This window comes from Camelus bactrianus, chromosome 11 (genome assembly GCF_048773025.1).
Source record: "Camelus bactrianus isolate YW-2024 breed Bactrian camel chromosome 11, ASM4877302v1, whole genome shotgun sequence".
NCBI classification, from domain to species: Eukaryota; Metazoa; Chordata; class Mammalia; order Artiodactyla; family Camelidae; genus Camelus; species Camelus bactrianus.
The window spans coordinates 36,585,618-36,601,285 of record NC_133549.1 but is presented as its reverse complement, the minus strand read 5'-3'; the positions used below and the strand labels follow the sequence as shown (position 1 = coordinate 36,601,285).

General features: G+C 41.1%; 1 protein-coding gene across 5 annotated transcripts in view; it reads right to left on the bottom strand.

Annotated features, from left to right (window-relative positions):
- The window catches only part of SORCS1 (sortilin related VPS10 domain containing receptor 1), a 468,886-nt gene that overhangs the window by 164,806 nt on the left and 288,412 nt on the right, over window positions 1-15,668 (bottom strand). For all 5 annotated transcript variants that reach the window (XM_074373660.1, XM_074373662.1, XM_074373663.1 and 2 more), the window contains exon 4: window positions 7,532-7,690. In XM_074373660.1, coding sequence (XP_074229761.1) covers window positions 7,532-7,690 — 159 coding nt within the window. The remainder of the gene's footprint in view (window positions 1-7,531; window positions 7,691-15,668) is intronic.

The following is a 15,668-nucleotide window of genomic DNA, read 5'->3' as shown; positions in this document are numbered from 1 at the left end:
TAAATAGCTACCAAATAGCATAATTATGTCTGTCCAGACCTTAACCCCTATCACTCGTTTTAAACTGTCCATTTCTCCTTATTTGTGCAGCTCATTTCATTCAAATCATTGGGAAGAGGTAGATCAAACTGTTGCAGGTAGCAACTGAAACAAACTGGTTAAACAGGTATCTAAGGTGAACAGGGGCCTTCCTCGTTTACATATGATGGCATTTCAGTTTGAGAATTTGTTGTATAAACAAGCATTGGGGTTGACATTTAGCAAGCTCCCTGGTTTCCACTCTAATTGCCAGTTTTGTGCTTGGATACTTGAGTTATTTACATATTCATGAGATTAGAAATCAGCTCTGACATTGGGAACTTTCAAGCACATGGAAATCTTGCCAAAGCAGCATGGTATATAATGTTCAACATTATTTCTTACAAATAACTGAGTGCCTCTTTACTTAATACAGTGCCTTTGGGAAATGTGATGGCATTAGGTAGATATTAGTTTCCTAAGTGTTTGTGCTTGTGCAGAGATCATTTGAATATCCCCAGTGGGTTTAATTTGAAAGATCTGTTTTTCTTTTATTTCAGTCTTGCCCTTTTGACATTAAGGGGCTGCTGGATCTGTTCAAAAAAAACAAATAGAGATACTGTGAAGACAAATACTTTACTATTTAATGGCTTACTGACTTACTTGATTTATTATAATCAATAATATTTTCTGAGTACCAGGTATCGGTTCTTGCTTGCTCCATCCATTCTGGTTCAATAGTACCTTTTAGTGATTGACTAAGAGGATATTCAGCACTGTTGAAAGTATCTATAACTTCAGGGACTGGGAAGACACTGGATTCCTGTTAAGGTAGCCCTGTGTCTAAATCTGGTTATAACACAGCAGGTGGCTACCTCCCAGGTCTTTGAATAGTACATCGGCTGCCATCTATGTGTTGCTTGCTACGTGCCAGGCTCTGCCTTAAGTGCTTCACCACGTTATCTCAGCATCCTCACGCAGCCCTGGGAGCCAGGTACTGTTAGGACTTCCACTTCTCGGCTGGAGAAACTATTAAGTTAAGTAACCACTGAAGGTCACACAGCCATTTGCAGGGCCTGACAGCGTAGAGAGCTGCTGTTCTTAACTTGCTTGCTGTGTTGTCTATCACTGGTGAGAAACCAATGTGACTGAGTTTTAGAAAATGCTGACATCTCTTCCCTTATCAAGTCATCATTATTTCCCAGAGAATTCCTGGCATTCAAAGTAGCCATGATAGGTAATGGCCCTCTGTTAGGGCCCAGTCAGGAAAGTAGGAAAGATTAAAAAGAAATAAAGAAGTTGTGGACTTTTTAAAAATTAAGAATGGATATGAAACTTTAAATAAAATTGCAGGACTGGTAGAAAGAAGGGAGAGAGAGAACTAAAACTAGTTCTTTTTTTCTAAATACCTTTATGCAAGTTACTCAAGTTCCACTGTCTGTGCTCAAACACATCGGCAGGATACTTTTCCTTTTCTATCCATATGATTTTAACTCATACTCAGCCTTCATGTAAACAGAGAATGCCGCTGTTAATACTCAGGGTTTCAATTATATGTGCAAAGGGTCTCCTTATCAAAACATGTTCTCTTCCTTTAAACCCATGTTTTGGTTTTAAGTGTATCTTACACATATATACCAAAATACTGAAGTTGAGGCCAAAGTGCAAGCCTTCGGATTTCTTCTTTCTTTCATAAGCAGTGATACTTTGTAATATAGAGGAGAACAGAGATCATGCAAGTCCCCACGTGGTATTACGTGGACTGCTGACTCACCAGGCTCCAGAATCAGGGAGGTGATATAAACCCAAGAACATTCTAGAACTGCCACAAAATGAAGGGTGGCCCACTAAACTGTCCTAAAGGTTTTATCTTCCCTCCACAGATCACTCATTTAGATGCATTTTTTAAAAATTCACAAAACAATTTAATGTCTCCCAAAAGAAAACTGACAGGGAGATCCATGAACAGGAGAAAAACAAAGATGATGGGGAAGTCAGAAAAATGAGGGGAAAAAAATGACTTGGGGACAACTACAAGGCGACAGATGAGGTTTACTTGCCCTGCACAGCTTTCTGTTTTAAATTTTCAAGTTAGTTATACACACTTACAAATAAGAAAGTATCACATTTCAAATAAAGCAGGATTACTTCTCTTAAAAAACTGGAGAAGGTCTGAACATTGGACCAGCCATCCTCAACAGCCAGACCAGCAGGCTGGAGCTTACCAACAGCCCCACCCACCCCACCCCACCCACCTCGGTGAATAAACACCTGTTCTCCAGTCTCCTGTGGCTCAGACCCAGCTGCTCTGTTCAGTTAGATGTCCTGCTTGTCTGTGCAGGAACGGAGTTCATGGCCTAGAAGGACTTGGGCATCCACAGGGTGGGGAGAAGAAGCCCACTGTGGAGGAATGGAGGAAAGTGGTCCCTCCTGCTTGTGGTCAGAGGCAGCAGGTGCATCTGCAGGGCTGCCTGAGGAAGAGGCCTTGGCAGCCCAGGGAAGCCCGGCAAGGGGGCCTCTCCTTCCAAGCTCCTAGGCGGTCTGAGCCCCAGTAGCGTCCACGTCGGTTTCACAGCCTTGCAGACTCTCCCTGGTACAGATCTCTCCACGGGGCCGCCCCAAACAGAGGCCACGAGCCCCGCACCCCGGGGTGCTCCGCAGAGCTGAGGCATAGTGCCTAGTCTTACACTCTTCCCCTGGGTTTTTTTTTTTTTTTTCGTTTCGTTCAGTCACATCTGCACTTTGTTTTCTCTCATTTCCCATGTTTCCCAACACATCATGTTTAGTGAGGTGTTTAAGACAGACTGAGAGATGCTGTTGGAGGCGACGTTTTATAGCACAGTTTGTACACTAGTTTATTGCCAAATTAAAATAAAGATGTAATCTGGCAGACTCAGCCTGCCGCTGAGACCTCCTTGGGAGGCTGTAACTAAGCCTGCACAGAAGCGAGAAAGTGGAGGGAAAACCAGCAAGGAAAGGAGGCACTCTCTCTGTGCTCCTGGCTGCTGGGTCTCCAGATGCAAAGAAACGAGAGGAACACGCAGAATGTTCGGTCTGCCTACTGCTTAATTACAGAAATAAAAGGTAGGTCAGTCCAGCAAAGTGAGCTGTTGGTGCTCCCGTAACGAATGGCCTGGAAGTCTCCATAGTGTCCATAGTGAGTCACTGCTGTTTTGTAAGAAGCCAAAGGCATGTGACTGTACGTGGCAGGTACACCTCTGCCCACAGGGCATGACATTTCCATAATGTCCATAATGCTTATTTTTCTGGAAATTCTTGGGGCTTTCCAAGGGCACACCCTCACATAGACCTTTGAGAGGCCGAGGAGTCTAGCGCTTGCATCTATACCCTGTAAGTCCCCCAACCGGGCTTCCTGAGAAGTCAAGCTACTTCCTACAGAACTTTAAAGGGAAAAAGCCTCCAAACCTTTTCTCTTCAGTCATTCTCGTGGTGGTGGGAGAACCACATGCCCCTTCAAGAAAGCTTTGACCTCTTGGCGACTACCGAGACATTTCATAGGTAGATTTTTCTCTCTCTAAGAAAAAAAGGCTGAAAGAATAAAATATCCTGATTTTATGAATTTGGAGGGCACTTGGCCATATACATGTCTCTCTGATTAAAGGATTTTTTTCTTTTTTTAATCTGGCTTCCTACGGAACTGATGGCCAGTAAAACTCTATCTTGAGCCAGAAAGGACAATCTGCTCAACCAAACTCTTTAAAAGCTCACATCAAAAGAGCCTCCATCGAGAATTCAGACACTCAACGTGAAATGCGGTCAGAGCAGAACGCCGCAGCCCACATGGGCTCTCTCCTGCGAGCCAGAGACCCAGACCCTGTCCCAGGGCCCCCGGGTCTCAGTGAAGGTGAGAAAACACAATGGCAGGGAAATGAGGGAAAAGTAACGGCGGCTGTGTATTCAAAGGAGGGAGCATGTGCCTGAAAAGACAGGACAGCAAACAAGGGAAGAGAGAGGAGAGGGAGACTCTGTTCACAGGCGAGCTCAGTGGGAGCTGACACCTCAGTGCGATACTTTCTAACAGCACTTTCTGCCTGAGGATTTTGTTCACCACAGGCGTGTGGAAAACAGCATCCTGCAGAGGGAATCCCAGCACGGCAGCACCATCTCAGCTAGGGGTTCTGCAGCGGTGACTGTCACTGAAACACTGATGAGCGTTACTTACGCGAAAGAATGCATGTTCCCATTTCCCAGGCAAACACAGTCACTGGCCGCCAACACCAGCATGAGCCCCACCTTGGCACCCATCGCGGCAACTCATCAGTGTTAAAAGCTCTGTGTCATAGGTGATTGCCAGCTATTATTTCCATATCACTGAGCCACATGAGTGGCCCAGACCCCGCCACTTGACTTCTGGCCAACACCACCAGCTAATGGCTCATCTGATGGCTGGAGCCTGCACTCCTCCCTGCTAAGGCCCCACGCTGCTCATTCTGTGATCCAAGCCCTGAGATATGCAGTTCTTCTCCAACCTCGACTCATATTAGTAGGTTAGCCACAACTTTTTTCCCCTCAGGATGATTTATCCTTCATTCTCTTCCAGAGAAACAGAGAGCTTAGTAAAAAGGCTGGCTTCTGTCCCTTTGCTAATCTCCAGAAATCACCATCAATTGAGTAGAAAGCCCTAATAAATTTCATATAAGGTTTTATTCCAGTGGCTGAACTTAGACATGTAATACCAATGAGTGGTTTTCTCCTTTGGGAAAATTCATTAACTTCTCAGATTTTTGATTTGTTAGCTACACACAGAGCAGGGTGTTAAAGCTTCTTCTGCCTCTAAGATGGTAGAATTCATTTGGTCTGTGGTCACGAAAGACATTTCTTGGTCCAGACCAGGACTACTGTGGTATCTTCCTAACTGGTCTTCTTGGTTTTGGCCTCATATTATCACAGTGCATCCTAATGTGCAAGCAGATTAATCCTTGTAATCTATAGCTCTGGACATATAATTCCACTGACTAAAATGTTCAAAAGGCTCCTAACTGGGAAAACAAAAATTATTTTGCCTAACAGTCAAAGCAGTCCCAAAAACCGAAAAGTAGGTTCCAGGAGTACATGTATAATTAGCTTTCCCAAATTTCAGTTTCAGCCAAAAAGATACATTCACAATCCTGTTAACATAGGTTTTCTAACTTTACAACTTCATATCATTGTTTATGACATTCCTCTTACGTAAAATGTGGCCCTCCTCCCCAACAGAGAGATGACATATTCATCAAGATCTAGGTGAAGTCATTTTATAAGACCTCCATCTCCTAACCTCCGGGCTGCCAGTTTCACACAGGCCATCAGCTCCTTTGACTGGGTAGGTATTGCGTGTGAGTGAGGGATCTATCTGCCTTTTGGCCCCTCTAACACTACTAATGAACTCATGCGTTTTTATCCTCTTTCCCTAGATAGATTGGATACCCCTTGGTGTAGTTATTTTATACCAACAGTGCACGATACTGAGCACTGAAATCAGACATGGTACCTAGTATTTGTTTTTGTTGTTTGATTGGTTTTTTCAATCTCATTGGAAGTACACCTGCAATTGTAATTATCCCAGAAAGGAGACTTTAAGGCAAAGAAAGCCAACACCAAGTACTGCTCCTATACGTGGCTGAGTTGGGGCCATAACCCCCACATGCCCTGACTCCCCCAGCATCACCCACTCTGCCACAGTGCTCGTGCCAGAGGCACTGTCTGAAGGGCTGGCACCTAAAGGGTTACATTTTGGGGCCTTTCCTCCAACATAACTTCAAAGATGCATAGTTTTCACTTAGCCAGGTAAATCTGGCCCTCACTGTGCCTCTGGCATCCAGGGGAAAATTAACCAACTGTCAAGTAAAATACAAAAACCCAGTGGATTAAATGACTAATACTCTGTGTCCCGAGCCTCTCAGCTGTGCCTCTGGTAACTGCACCAGCCTGGACCAGATGCACTGTGGCTTGACTCCAGGAATGAAATTGTACATTCTGCTGAAAGGGTAGCCGGGCTGCTCAAGAGGGAAAAAATACTAATTGTAAATCTTTTCTATTTTTAGGCTTAATGTGCATTTTATTTGGCAGCAAGGGCAGCATGAATAAAACTCTAATCCTAAGAATTTTAATTTGCTTCCTCAAAAATGCTCCTGTCTGTAGACTTTGGAAAGTTTCTTATACCATTCCCCTCCCTAGAGGAAGAAGAACCCCACCCAGATAAAATCCTGCAATAGCCTCCTCACTCAAGTGAGCCCAGGATTTCGTTGAATATATGTACTTTGTAATATATAATTTCTCTAAGGAGAATTCTCAGAGTGACCTCACTGAAACATGCATTTCACAAAGAACATTTTAATATTTTTACCTATTTTCCTTTCAGCTTTTATGGCTAGAAGCTCTCCTGCATGTGCCTGTGCATGTTTTATTTCTTTTAATTTTAATCTGATTGTATTTGCTGTTGTTTGCCTTATATTCCACCTGAAAACGCAAGTTCCTTAAAAGCAGGAACTGTATGTATTTTACAATGTATTTGTACATGACATATTCTGTAGCACTTATCCCATAAAATACGTACACGTATCATGTATGAACACGTGCACTCACACACACACACACACACACACACACACACACACTAACAGACATAACAGCATAACTTCATTCAATGCTTTCTTAAGAAGTGGAACTTTCCCAAGGATCTCTCTGTCCTGAATGGGTTTTTCCTCAAATTGCAGGGCTTGTCCCTATCCTTGTTTACTAAAAGTATAAAGGTATATAGTTATAAGACCCTCCCCCAAAGATTTTTTTTTCTAATTGTTGAATATATTGTGCAGTGTTTAATACATGGAACTCTTAAAGCTGTGCACTTACCTTTATTTCAAAAATCTGAACTCAGGGCCAGTATAGGCTGAGCTCAGTGTTTAGTGAAATTAAAATGTGAAAAAAATAGTATACATCCGTTTAACAACAACAACAAAAAAAGTGGACCTTTCCTTCAACCCAGCTGCTGAGAGAAGAAAAGTCCTGAGATTACCTGATTCAGAATAATGTTATCTATGTACATTATTATTGCTCTCTGGCCATTTCTCTCACTATTTTAGCAAATCACTAATGTTCCTAACCTTTTCAGGGCCAACTTGAAGGGCATCCACCTACTCTTCACAGGCTCTGGTAAAAGCCATGGGACCCTTATTCCAAAAAATGCTCTCATCTCCACCTACACAAAACACTGTCTTAAATGCCATGGAGGTTGGGGGCTCTTTATGGGTTGAAGCTTTCAGGTTGAGATCTGCTTCCCCACAATATCTTCCTCAGTGTTTGGCTTTTCCTTTGTATAATGTTTCAGATGCTTACACAGCTCAAGCAAGCCCCTCTGAGGTCCACGTTGCTGCCCCTCGCCCCAGAGACACAGAGTTCAGGCTACTGCACAGAACAAAGGTGACCACTGAGAAGAAATTCAGAGATGATTAAGTAGCGGTCTTTTCCTGGGACAACCATGTGCTGTTGTCTCGAACAAGGTTACAAGGCTCACCTTTTGGTCTTGGCTGTATGCCAGAATCCAGTCCTCTTGCTTGGGATGGAAAAGCAAGCTCTGGATGTAAAAGTTCAGCCGGTACTTTTGATAGGTTGCCCCTTCATCTGAGCTGATCAGTAAACTGCTCTCAATCTCTGGGTCTGTGAGCAACATGATCTGCAGCAGAGAGTTGTTTGGGAAAGAAAAACAACAGAAAGTTAAGTTTGCAGATTTACCGAGCTTAAAAATAGCTACATTTTTGACAAGGGAGGAAAAGGGAGCAGGCAAAGAACGCTTGGCTAAACAAAGACCTTGACTCTATCACGTTGGCTCTCCTACCCCTTGGATCAATGCCATGGAACTGTCTTCATTAAGAAATTAAAGAAGCAGGGCAGGTTGAAAGGGAGGAGGAGGAAATAGAGGAGTGTATTTTCTTCCCTTCTATAGGGCGCCTTGGTGTTTCCCCAAGGTTACTTCCTTAATCTGAAATGCTTCCCATTATTCCCCTAACCTCAACTCTCCTTCTTACTGAGCCTCATCTAGTCTCCATTTTGGGGGGTAATAGAGCAAGACTTTTCAGTCTTTCATACGAAATGTAGAAAGAAACAAAAAGAGGATGGAGTCCGCTGTTTTTTCTCTCCTACCACAAACCCTCTTGTTCACATCAACAATATCTCTTTTCATCCTGCCTTTAGCCTGATTTTCTGAGTCTCGAGTCAAAAGCTGAGCATTCAAAAGCCTCAGGGGTATTGTACAAAGGTTCTTTCATCACCTGCTAATCTATGAAGTAGTTTACTTACTTATTTATTGCCTATGTACCCCCCTCTAGAACACAAGGCCCATGAGAATAGTGATAGCTGGTATTTCTCTACCAGGTGTACTCCCAGCAGTTAGAAGGAGGTTCAGCATGACATATACTCAGTGGATATTTGTCAAATGAATGAATGCAAGTTAATGGAATGAATGGAACAAGTTTTCAGAGTAGACCTGTGGATTTAGAAAGATGCCCAGAACAGTCTGAGCATCTCACGAATGGAAGGGCCGTGGAAAGAGTAGGTAGATGCCCTTCTCAACCTGCAGCCCATCGACAAGAGAATATGCTACACGCGTGTAAAAATTCACAGCTGCAGAGGGTTTGTGCTCTCTCGTTGAGATGGTTAATCTTGGCCAGAGCAATGTGAACAATCCGTGATAGAAGCAAGATGGAGGTGATGCCCTGAAAACTGCTTTCTATCCTCTCGTTTTCTGCCTCTGGGTATGTGTGATAAAGCACCTTATTCCCAACTCTCCGCAGGTTGCCTTTTGCGCAGGCAAAGTGAGCACCTAATGCCTCCAGACAGGTGGCTTTAATGCTACCCATTGACTTCTTCCCTATCAACTTATTAATTGGCACTTTCTGAGTTTGGTTCAGAGAAGCATGAACGATGTGCTTAATGTGTGGCCATATGAAGACAAATCACTGCAGCCCGGGGTTTAAAGATTGCTGGCTGAGGATGCAGCCATTTCAGGAAAAGAAGAGAGAGAAAGGGAGGGAAAAAAAAACAAAAACAAAACTAGAGCCATGTCATAAAAAAGCCAAGTGCCAGGCAAACACAAGGCTTTCTCAAGCATCTGGAGGCAATCATATTAAAACCTCAGAATAGTTAGTGTCATCTTCCAAAGTAGCGTCCTGTCACTGCAAATGGCACCTGAGGCTTGCGCACCAGACACACGCAGCCTGAACTGTGTTTATGTTAGCTGGGATTGAAGGCTCCTTGCTCTTCCTTCAGCCTGCTCTTCTTGGGAGAGGAGAAATGGCCGTGGTGGAGTGAGCGGGACGCTGTGGCTGTCAGCCACACTCTGGCCAGGATGGAGAACACACATGAAATTGGAGGCTAATTGCCTCTTATTCCACATTCTGGTGAGGCCACAGTCCACCGACCATCAATTCTGACAAAGATATGTTTCTCTGTCGTGCATTCACCAAGCAGACAGTGCTCCCTCTTTGAGAGGCTGATGCGGAACCATCAGGTAACCTGCTAACTACAAACTTGCATGGTTTAATTAAAGTCTATTGTACATATTAAGCAAGGATGGTCAGATGGCTTCTAAATTCACAAGCATATTTCCAGGTGATTTCATATTTACTGGCACATAAAAGCTGCCATTTTCCAAATAACAAATAAGTCATCAAATGATCATATTGCTTTGTGTCTCCAACCACAATTAACAATAATATACAACCACCTTTTACACCACTGCCAAAAAGTAATTTCCATGATAATAGAAAGAGGCTCAGTTTTACAGAGCATCTATTGTCTCAGGCAAAGTGAATTTCCCCCCCCTCTGATTTTCTATTTCCCTGTAAGCCAGAGTATGTTTTACTTTCTTCTCACAAGTGCAGACCTCACCACCTGCTCCTCCTGGCAGACTACTTAACCAAAATAAAAACCCTGGGCCTAGAGAACATCCTCAAATCAAGCTGATTTTTATTTATCATTTATTTAAAATATTTCTGATAATAATGCTCTAAGTCATCAGACTGTATATGATATTTCACATCCAAATAATAATGGATGGGGAAGGCAGAATAATGTAAATATTTTCAAACATATGGATATTTAATATTGAATAAATAAAATTCCTGGCTTCTTTGGCTTTTCTTCTGAGTACTAAAACTATGTAGACCAAAATCTCACCATCTCTACATAGTCTTCACCTAAAACCCTCTATTTGGGAATCTGACATTTTGGAAATTATAGAAGATGTCAGAAAATTCCCCTTGAAGATGTATCTATATTACATAAAACTTTCAGTGATTCCTCTTTCAAACCTCTGCTCCAATCCACTCAAAGCAAACAGGTCAGTCTGGATCCACTTTTGTTTAGCCATTTTTATTGCAAAAACAATGTAAGACTGCTAACAGAATCCAAAATAAAAGAAGGGGAGGATATAGCTCAAGTGGTAGAGCATATGCTTAGCATTCTTGAGGTCCTAGGTTCAATCCCCAGTACCTCCTCTAAAAATAAATAAATCAATAAACCTAATTATCTCCCTCCCCCACCCCCCAAAAAACTAATAAAAAAAGATAAAATCAAAATAAAAGAAAAACAAACTTTATGATTCTACCCTTTTGACGAGTTAAACCCCCTTCTATTTCTTTATTCAAAGCTACATATCATTTCATGGAGTTTTTTTTTATTGCTTTTCTTTTCATTTAATATTATGGTCTATATTCATTTCCACCTGAATCACAAACACACAATTGCATACACTAATACACACCACTGTGTACAATGTATTTCAATTACTTAATCACAACCTTCATCACAATTAGGTTACAATTGGTACAGTGGTTGAAACGTAGTGAGCACTTTATGAATTATTGCTAATTGAATAAATGCAATCTTACGATTTCAGTCTTCAAATTTAAATTCTTTAATAATTTTATTTCAAATGAGTTAAAGTTTGCTGTCATTTGTAGGTTATTAAAAGTAAACATATTAATAAGCACAGATTTTAAAGTAAGATCTAAATAGAAAATGTTTAGCCCATGAGAAAAAAGATACAATGTAAATAATAAGCGTGATCCAATCTTTATACATAAATGACATCATTTATAAATAAAGTCCTATCTTCTCAAAAAGTATTCTACTAGGAAATATCAAAATAGTAATTTCAAGTCAGTGAATGCGCCTCAAAAAATAATAGACTACATTCCTTAAATGTGTTCAGTGATCCCTTTTTTTTTGCTGGTTTGCACTGGTTCTTTACCTGCTTTTGGCTCTTCATAGGACTTTGAATAAATGGTTTAACCCTTTGCATTCTGGAATACGATCTGAATGACAGAACTTTAAAAGGTCTTTAAAAGGCGTGCCTCCAAACTTAGCAGGATTCCTGAAGTGAGCTCTCTAAAAGGAGGGCTTGTTTGCCTAGCATGAAGCTTGGTCCATAGCAGGTCCAGACATCTTTGTAGAAGAACAAACAAATGAACAAATGAGTGAGTCCTCTTTGTCCCTACCTTCTGCTACAATGCATTTCACTGAGCCCTGTGACACTGAGCGTCCGAGTCCTCTTAAACAAATTCCTGCTGTTTTACTTGGAAACAGAGTGTGAGGACAAGGGGAAGTGTCTGTCTTTACCAGGAAGGTAATTATTCTCTGTTCAGATCAGCCCAGGAGTGATTAGAACTCCTTTACTCGTGCCCTGCAGGGTGTGCAGAAGCTGCAGTGACTGCACTTGCAGATGAACTGTTTTCCACAGAAAGTCAACAACGGCGACACAGGCTCCCACCACCCGACTCCAAGCAATGGCTCATCATCCACTTCAAGAGAAGGAAGAAACCTTATCTGCTTTTCCTAGCAGTGACCAATGAACATGAAATGCAATTTATAGATTTCAAATATGTCACTTCTCTTTTTTTTTTTTTGTTATTATTCCTTCTGAAAGCTCAACATGGTCAAAAACTAAATGCGTTGCCATTCTCTTTGACCTGCTCCAGATTCAACATATGGCTACACAATCTAATTCTACAAACGGCTGCCTGGCAGCTTTCTGATCCTTCTAGGTATCTACTCAGGACATTCCTCCCAGAAGAATGCTCCTTCTATTTAGTTTTCCAGATTCTTTTTCTAGGTGTGTTGCTCGTGGAATTCCATTATGTACCTGTTTAGACAGGGTGGAGTTAATAAGAGGCGGCTTCACCACCTCTAGGCATATACTTTTTCCCCACCATTTCTTTGATCCTAAAGCAAAGAATATTTATTTTATGTGTCATTCATCATTTGTTTGCTCATTTGTCTACTCCTTGTCATTCATAGGCTGGAATCAAGAAGAGGTCGTGTACTGGGGATATCTCTCTTGTTTTGCTCAAGGCTTAACTCAGATCCAGATGCCCGTATCTCAGGTGCCTAATAAATATTTTCCATAATAACAATGACAATGACAAACAGCAACAGTAGCAATTGGGTACTTTAGTTATGGAACCACTTTATTCTGTATAAGAGGCTATTTTCAAACCTCTGGCTCCAAAAAAAAAAAAAAAAAAAAAAAGTAAGCAAAATGTAATCAGAGCAAGTAAACAACTGGCTGACCAACTTGGGTGGAAAAGCTGCCCATTCACCTCTCGAGAGGAGCAATCACCCTTCCCAGATGCGTTGAGGGTGAGAACAGTAAGTGCTTATCAACTGGCAACTGTTTGGAGAACACAATTAGGGAGAGTTACCCAGGATCCCAGAATGATTCATGAAAGGAAATCAATGAAGTACAAACAATAGTGAGAAAAAGAGAGGACAGTGATTTTTAAAAAAAGGTTCAATCAAGTAAACACTGAGAGAAAAGAGTCTGTAGAAAGATGGACCCAGTGTGCAATCACTCTTAAGTCCCACTCTCACCCTCTCCTCTGAACTCAGTGAAGCTCACCTAATGTTCCACCCACAGTCATTAACACAAAGTAAGAGAATGTTTGGGCAATAAGACCATTTACTTATGACCTAAAGACTGATTCAGTGAAATTGCAGGGAAACTTTTGTATTTTATGCTATAAAGTTACTTTTAAACTATTCTTTTTAAATTAGGGCCCAAAGACTTTAAATTTTCAGGGAGAAAAAAGTGTTTTCAAGAAGTGTATCAAACAATTTCAGTCCCTCACACTTCTCTTCATAGCCTCGTCAGAAGACCTGACCTATTACTTGTTATGCAACCATAATGATCATTCATTCAATACTCCTCTTACCAAACCCACTAGGGTACATAGAAGAGTAAGATTCACCAGGAATGATACCACATGCTTAACACTCCTTGGAAAATAATTCAAGAAAGAAAGCTTATCGAAGATGGCTTCTGATTTCTCTTCAGACTACTGAACACAACATTCTCCTCTGAGTTAACTTACAGAATCTCAAACTGAAAAGCACCAATTCACTGAGACTCCGCTCCCATCACTGTGACCCTCTGTGTACACAAGGGCAGGTTGATCTGCAGGGCTGAGCGTGAGGCTCTGAACCAGGCACTTGTTTTCCCCAAGAAGAGCCATGATCAAATCCTAAATCTGTGCACTTCTTCAGAAAAGAGAAAGCTGAATTTAGTGAATCCCATTCATGCCTGAGAAGAAGGAGGAAAAACAAACCATAAATACACCACAAGAATCACAACATGCCAGGGGCCGGACTCCGAAGATGGATTCGAGTTTCATGTCTGCCGCATCTGTCACACCATTTTAAAGAGCTCTCCGCTCGTGTAATCTCTTTTTTTTTTTTTTTTTTTGAGCCTCAGTTTCATCATTGAGGGCAGTGATATAAAAAATGTTTACATTTATTGAGCATCTGCTGTGTACCAGCACTCTCTAAACTTTTAAAATATATTATTTACTAAATTATTAAAATACTTCAGATAGATAGTATGTCCATTTGATGGATTAGGAAGTGAGGCTTTGAGGAAGGGGGTAATTTGCTCAAGGTCACATAATCAGTGGTCAAGCTCTCTACGGGGTACACTGCACGTGTTTGCCTAAGGATCAAATAAGATCATCTTTGTGCAAGCAATGTTGAGTTGTGTGCAAATGTTACTGTAATTATTTGACATACAATGTCACATTTAGTACTGTATGTTCTGATAAAATATGATAGTTGAATTCTAAAAAAGAAAGAGAAAGAGATAAACCTTGTATTACAAATACCTCATAAAAATATTGCCTAGATGGGAAAAAGGTGGGGGCAATAAGGCACTAGGAAATAGATAATGGAGATTCAATAACAAGAAGATGGGTAAGGTATTTCTGAAGAAATAAAAATAATTTGGGGAGGGGAGACTTTAAATATAAATCTGTGGAATCAAGATACCGAGTCCTGGTCCACATTCAGACTTTTCACCATGTCCCTGGCCTCCTTTTCTTAATTCATCTAGTATCATTCCTCCGTAAGACTGATTTTATGTCTTCTCATTAGTATTGGTGAGAAAAAAAATGATAGAACGGCCAAAAAGCTTTAACCTGATGATACATTACAGGTAAGGAACAAACATTTCCTACAAGCTTGTTCGCAAAAAAAAAGTATGCTAAAACCAGTAAGAATCATCACAATGTGATTGTTTTCCTAATAAACAGAATCCTATGTCTAACTGGCATTTAAAAAAAAAATCTCATTTTGCTGGAGAAATCACTATTATCATGCTAAGGGGATAGTAGGGAATATGGAATATTCATTAATACTTAGAATTGTGGGTCATCTGGCTTTTAAAAAATGGTATTTGAAAAGAAAAGAATGATGTGCGAATTTGAAAGACGTTTTTATTATTGCAGTCACTATGGAGACTGGTTAAATACCTTGAGAATATTTGAGCCGCCTTAAAAACCCCAGCATTATCCATAGCCTCTGCTCAAACTCAATCAGAACACACTTCCATGGTCATTACGAGTCCCAGAGTAACTTCTGTCTTAAATCCCCCAAGATCTATAAATGCCAAAAGGTTACATCATTTAAGTGTTAGCTGCCATCAGAGGGAGCCGTGATGCTGGGAGAAACGGACATTCATCTTCTTTGCTCGTGGGAAACTTTACAAGAAATGATGTTCATTTAATGAGAAGAAATCTCTTTATTCCACTAAAATGATAAAGGAGAGGAGCTGAGGAGAAAGAGCAGGAAAGAGAAGCTATCAGTATATTTTAACATTGATTTAGGTGAGGGACACACCATTTTGGGTAAAATCTCTAAGTTGGGCATTTGATTTTAGAGTCTGAATAAATGTCAAGTTGAAAGTCAGGAAAATGAAAGGAAGAGCCCATAGGAATGAATTCATTCTGAAAATCAGTGAACAGAACGTACTCACATTCTTCATCCTTTGCTGTACTTGTATCGTTATACAGGAATATGTTTTAATTTTATTTACATATATTAATGCTTCCTGGTAAACGGACAAATACACTCGGGTGCATTGGGGAAGATTAATGAGGTCTCAGCCACATGAGACCTTGCTAATGTATTTGGCTATTAAAGCTTTTCTGACAAGACGATGGAGAACACCAGGGGTTTCTCTCCAATAGGATTTGCAGATTAGTGAAGTGAGACTGGCCTCTGTAGCTCCACTGCTGCTCTCAGGAAGATGGGGCTGGAGGGGACCATCCGGGAAGAGGTGCCTCCAGTTAACAAGGAGATCTATTTCATGTAAATTTTCTTCTGAG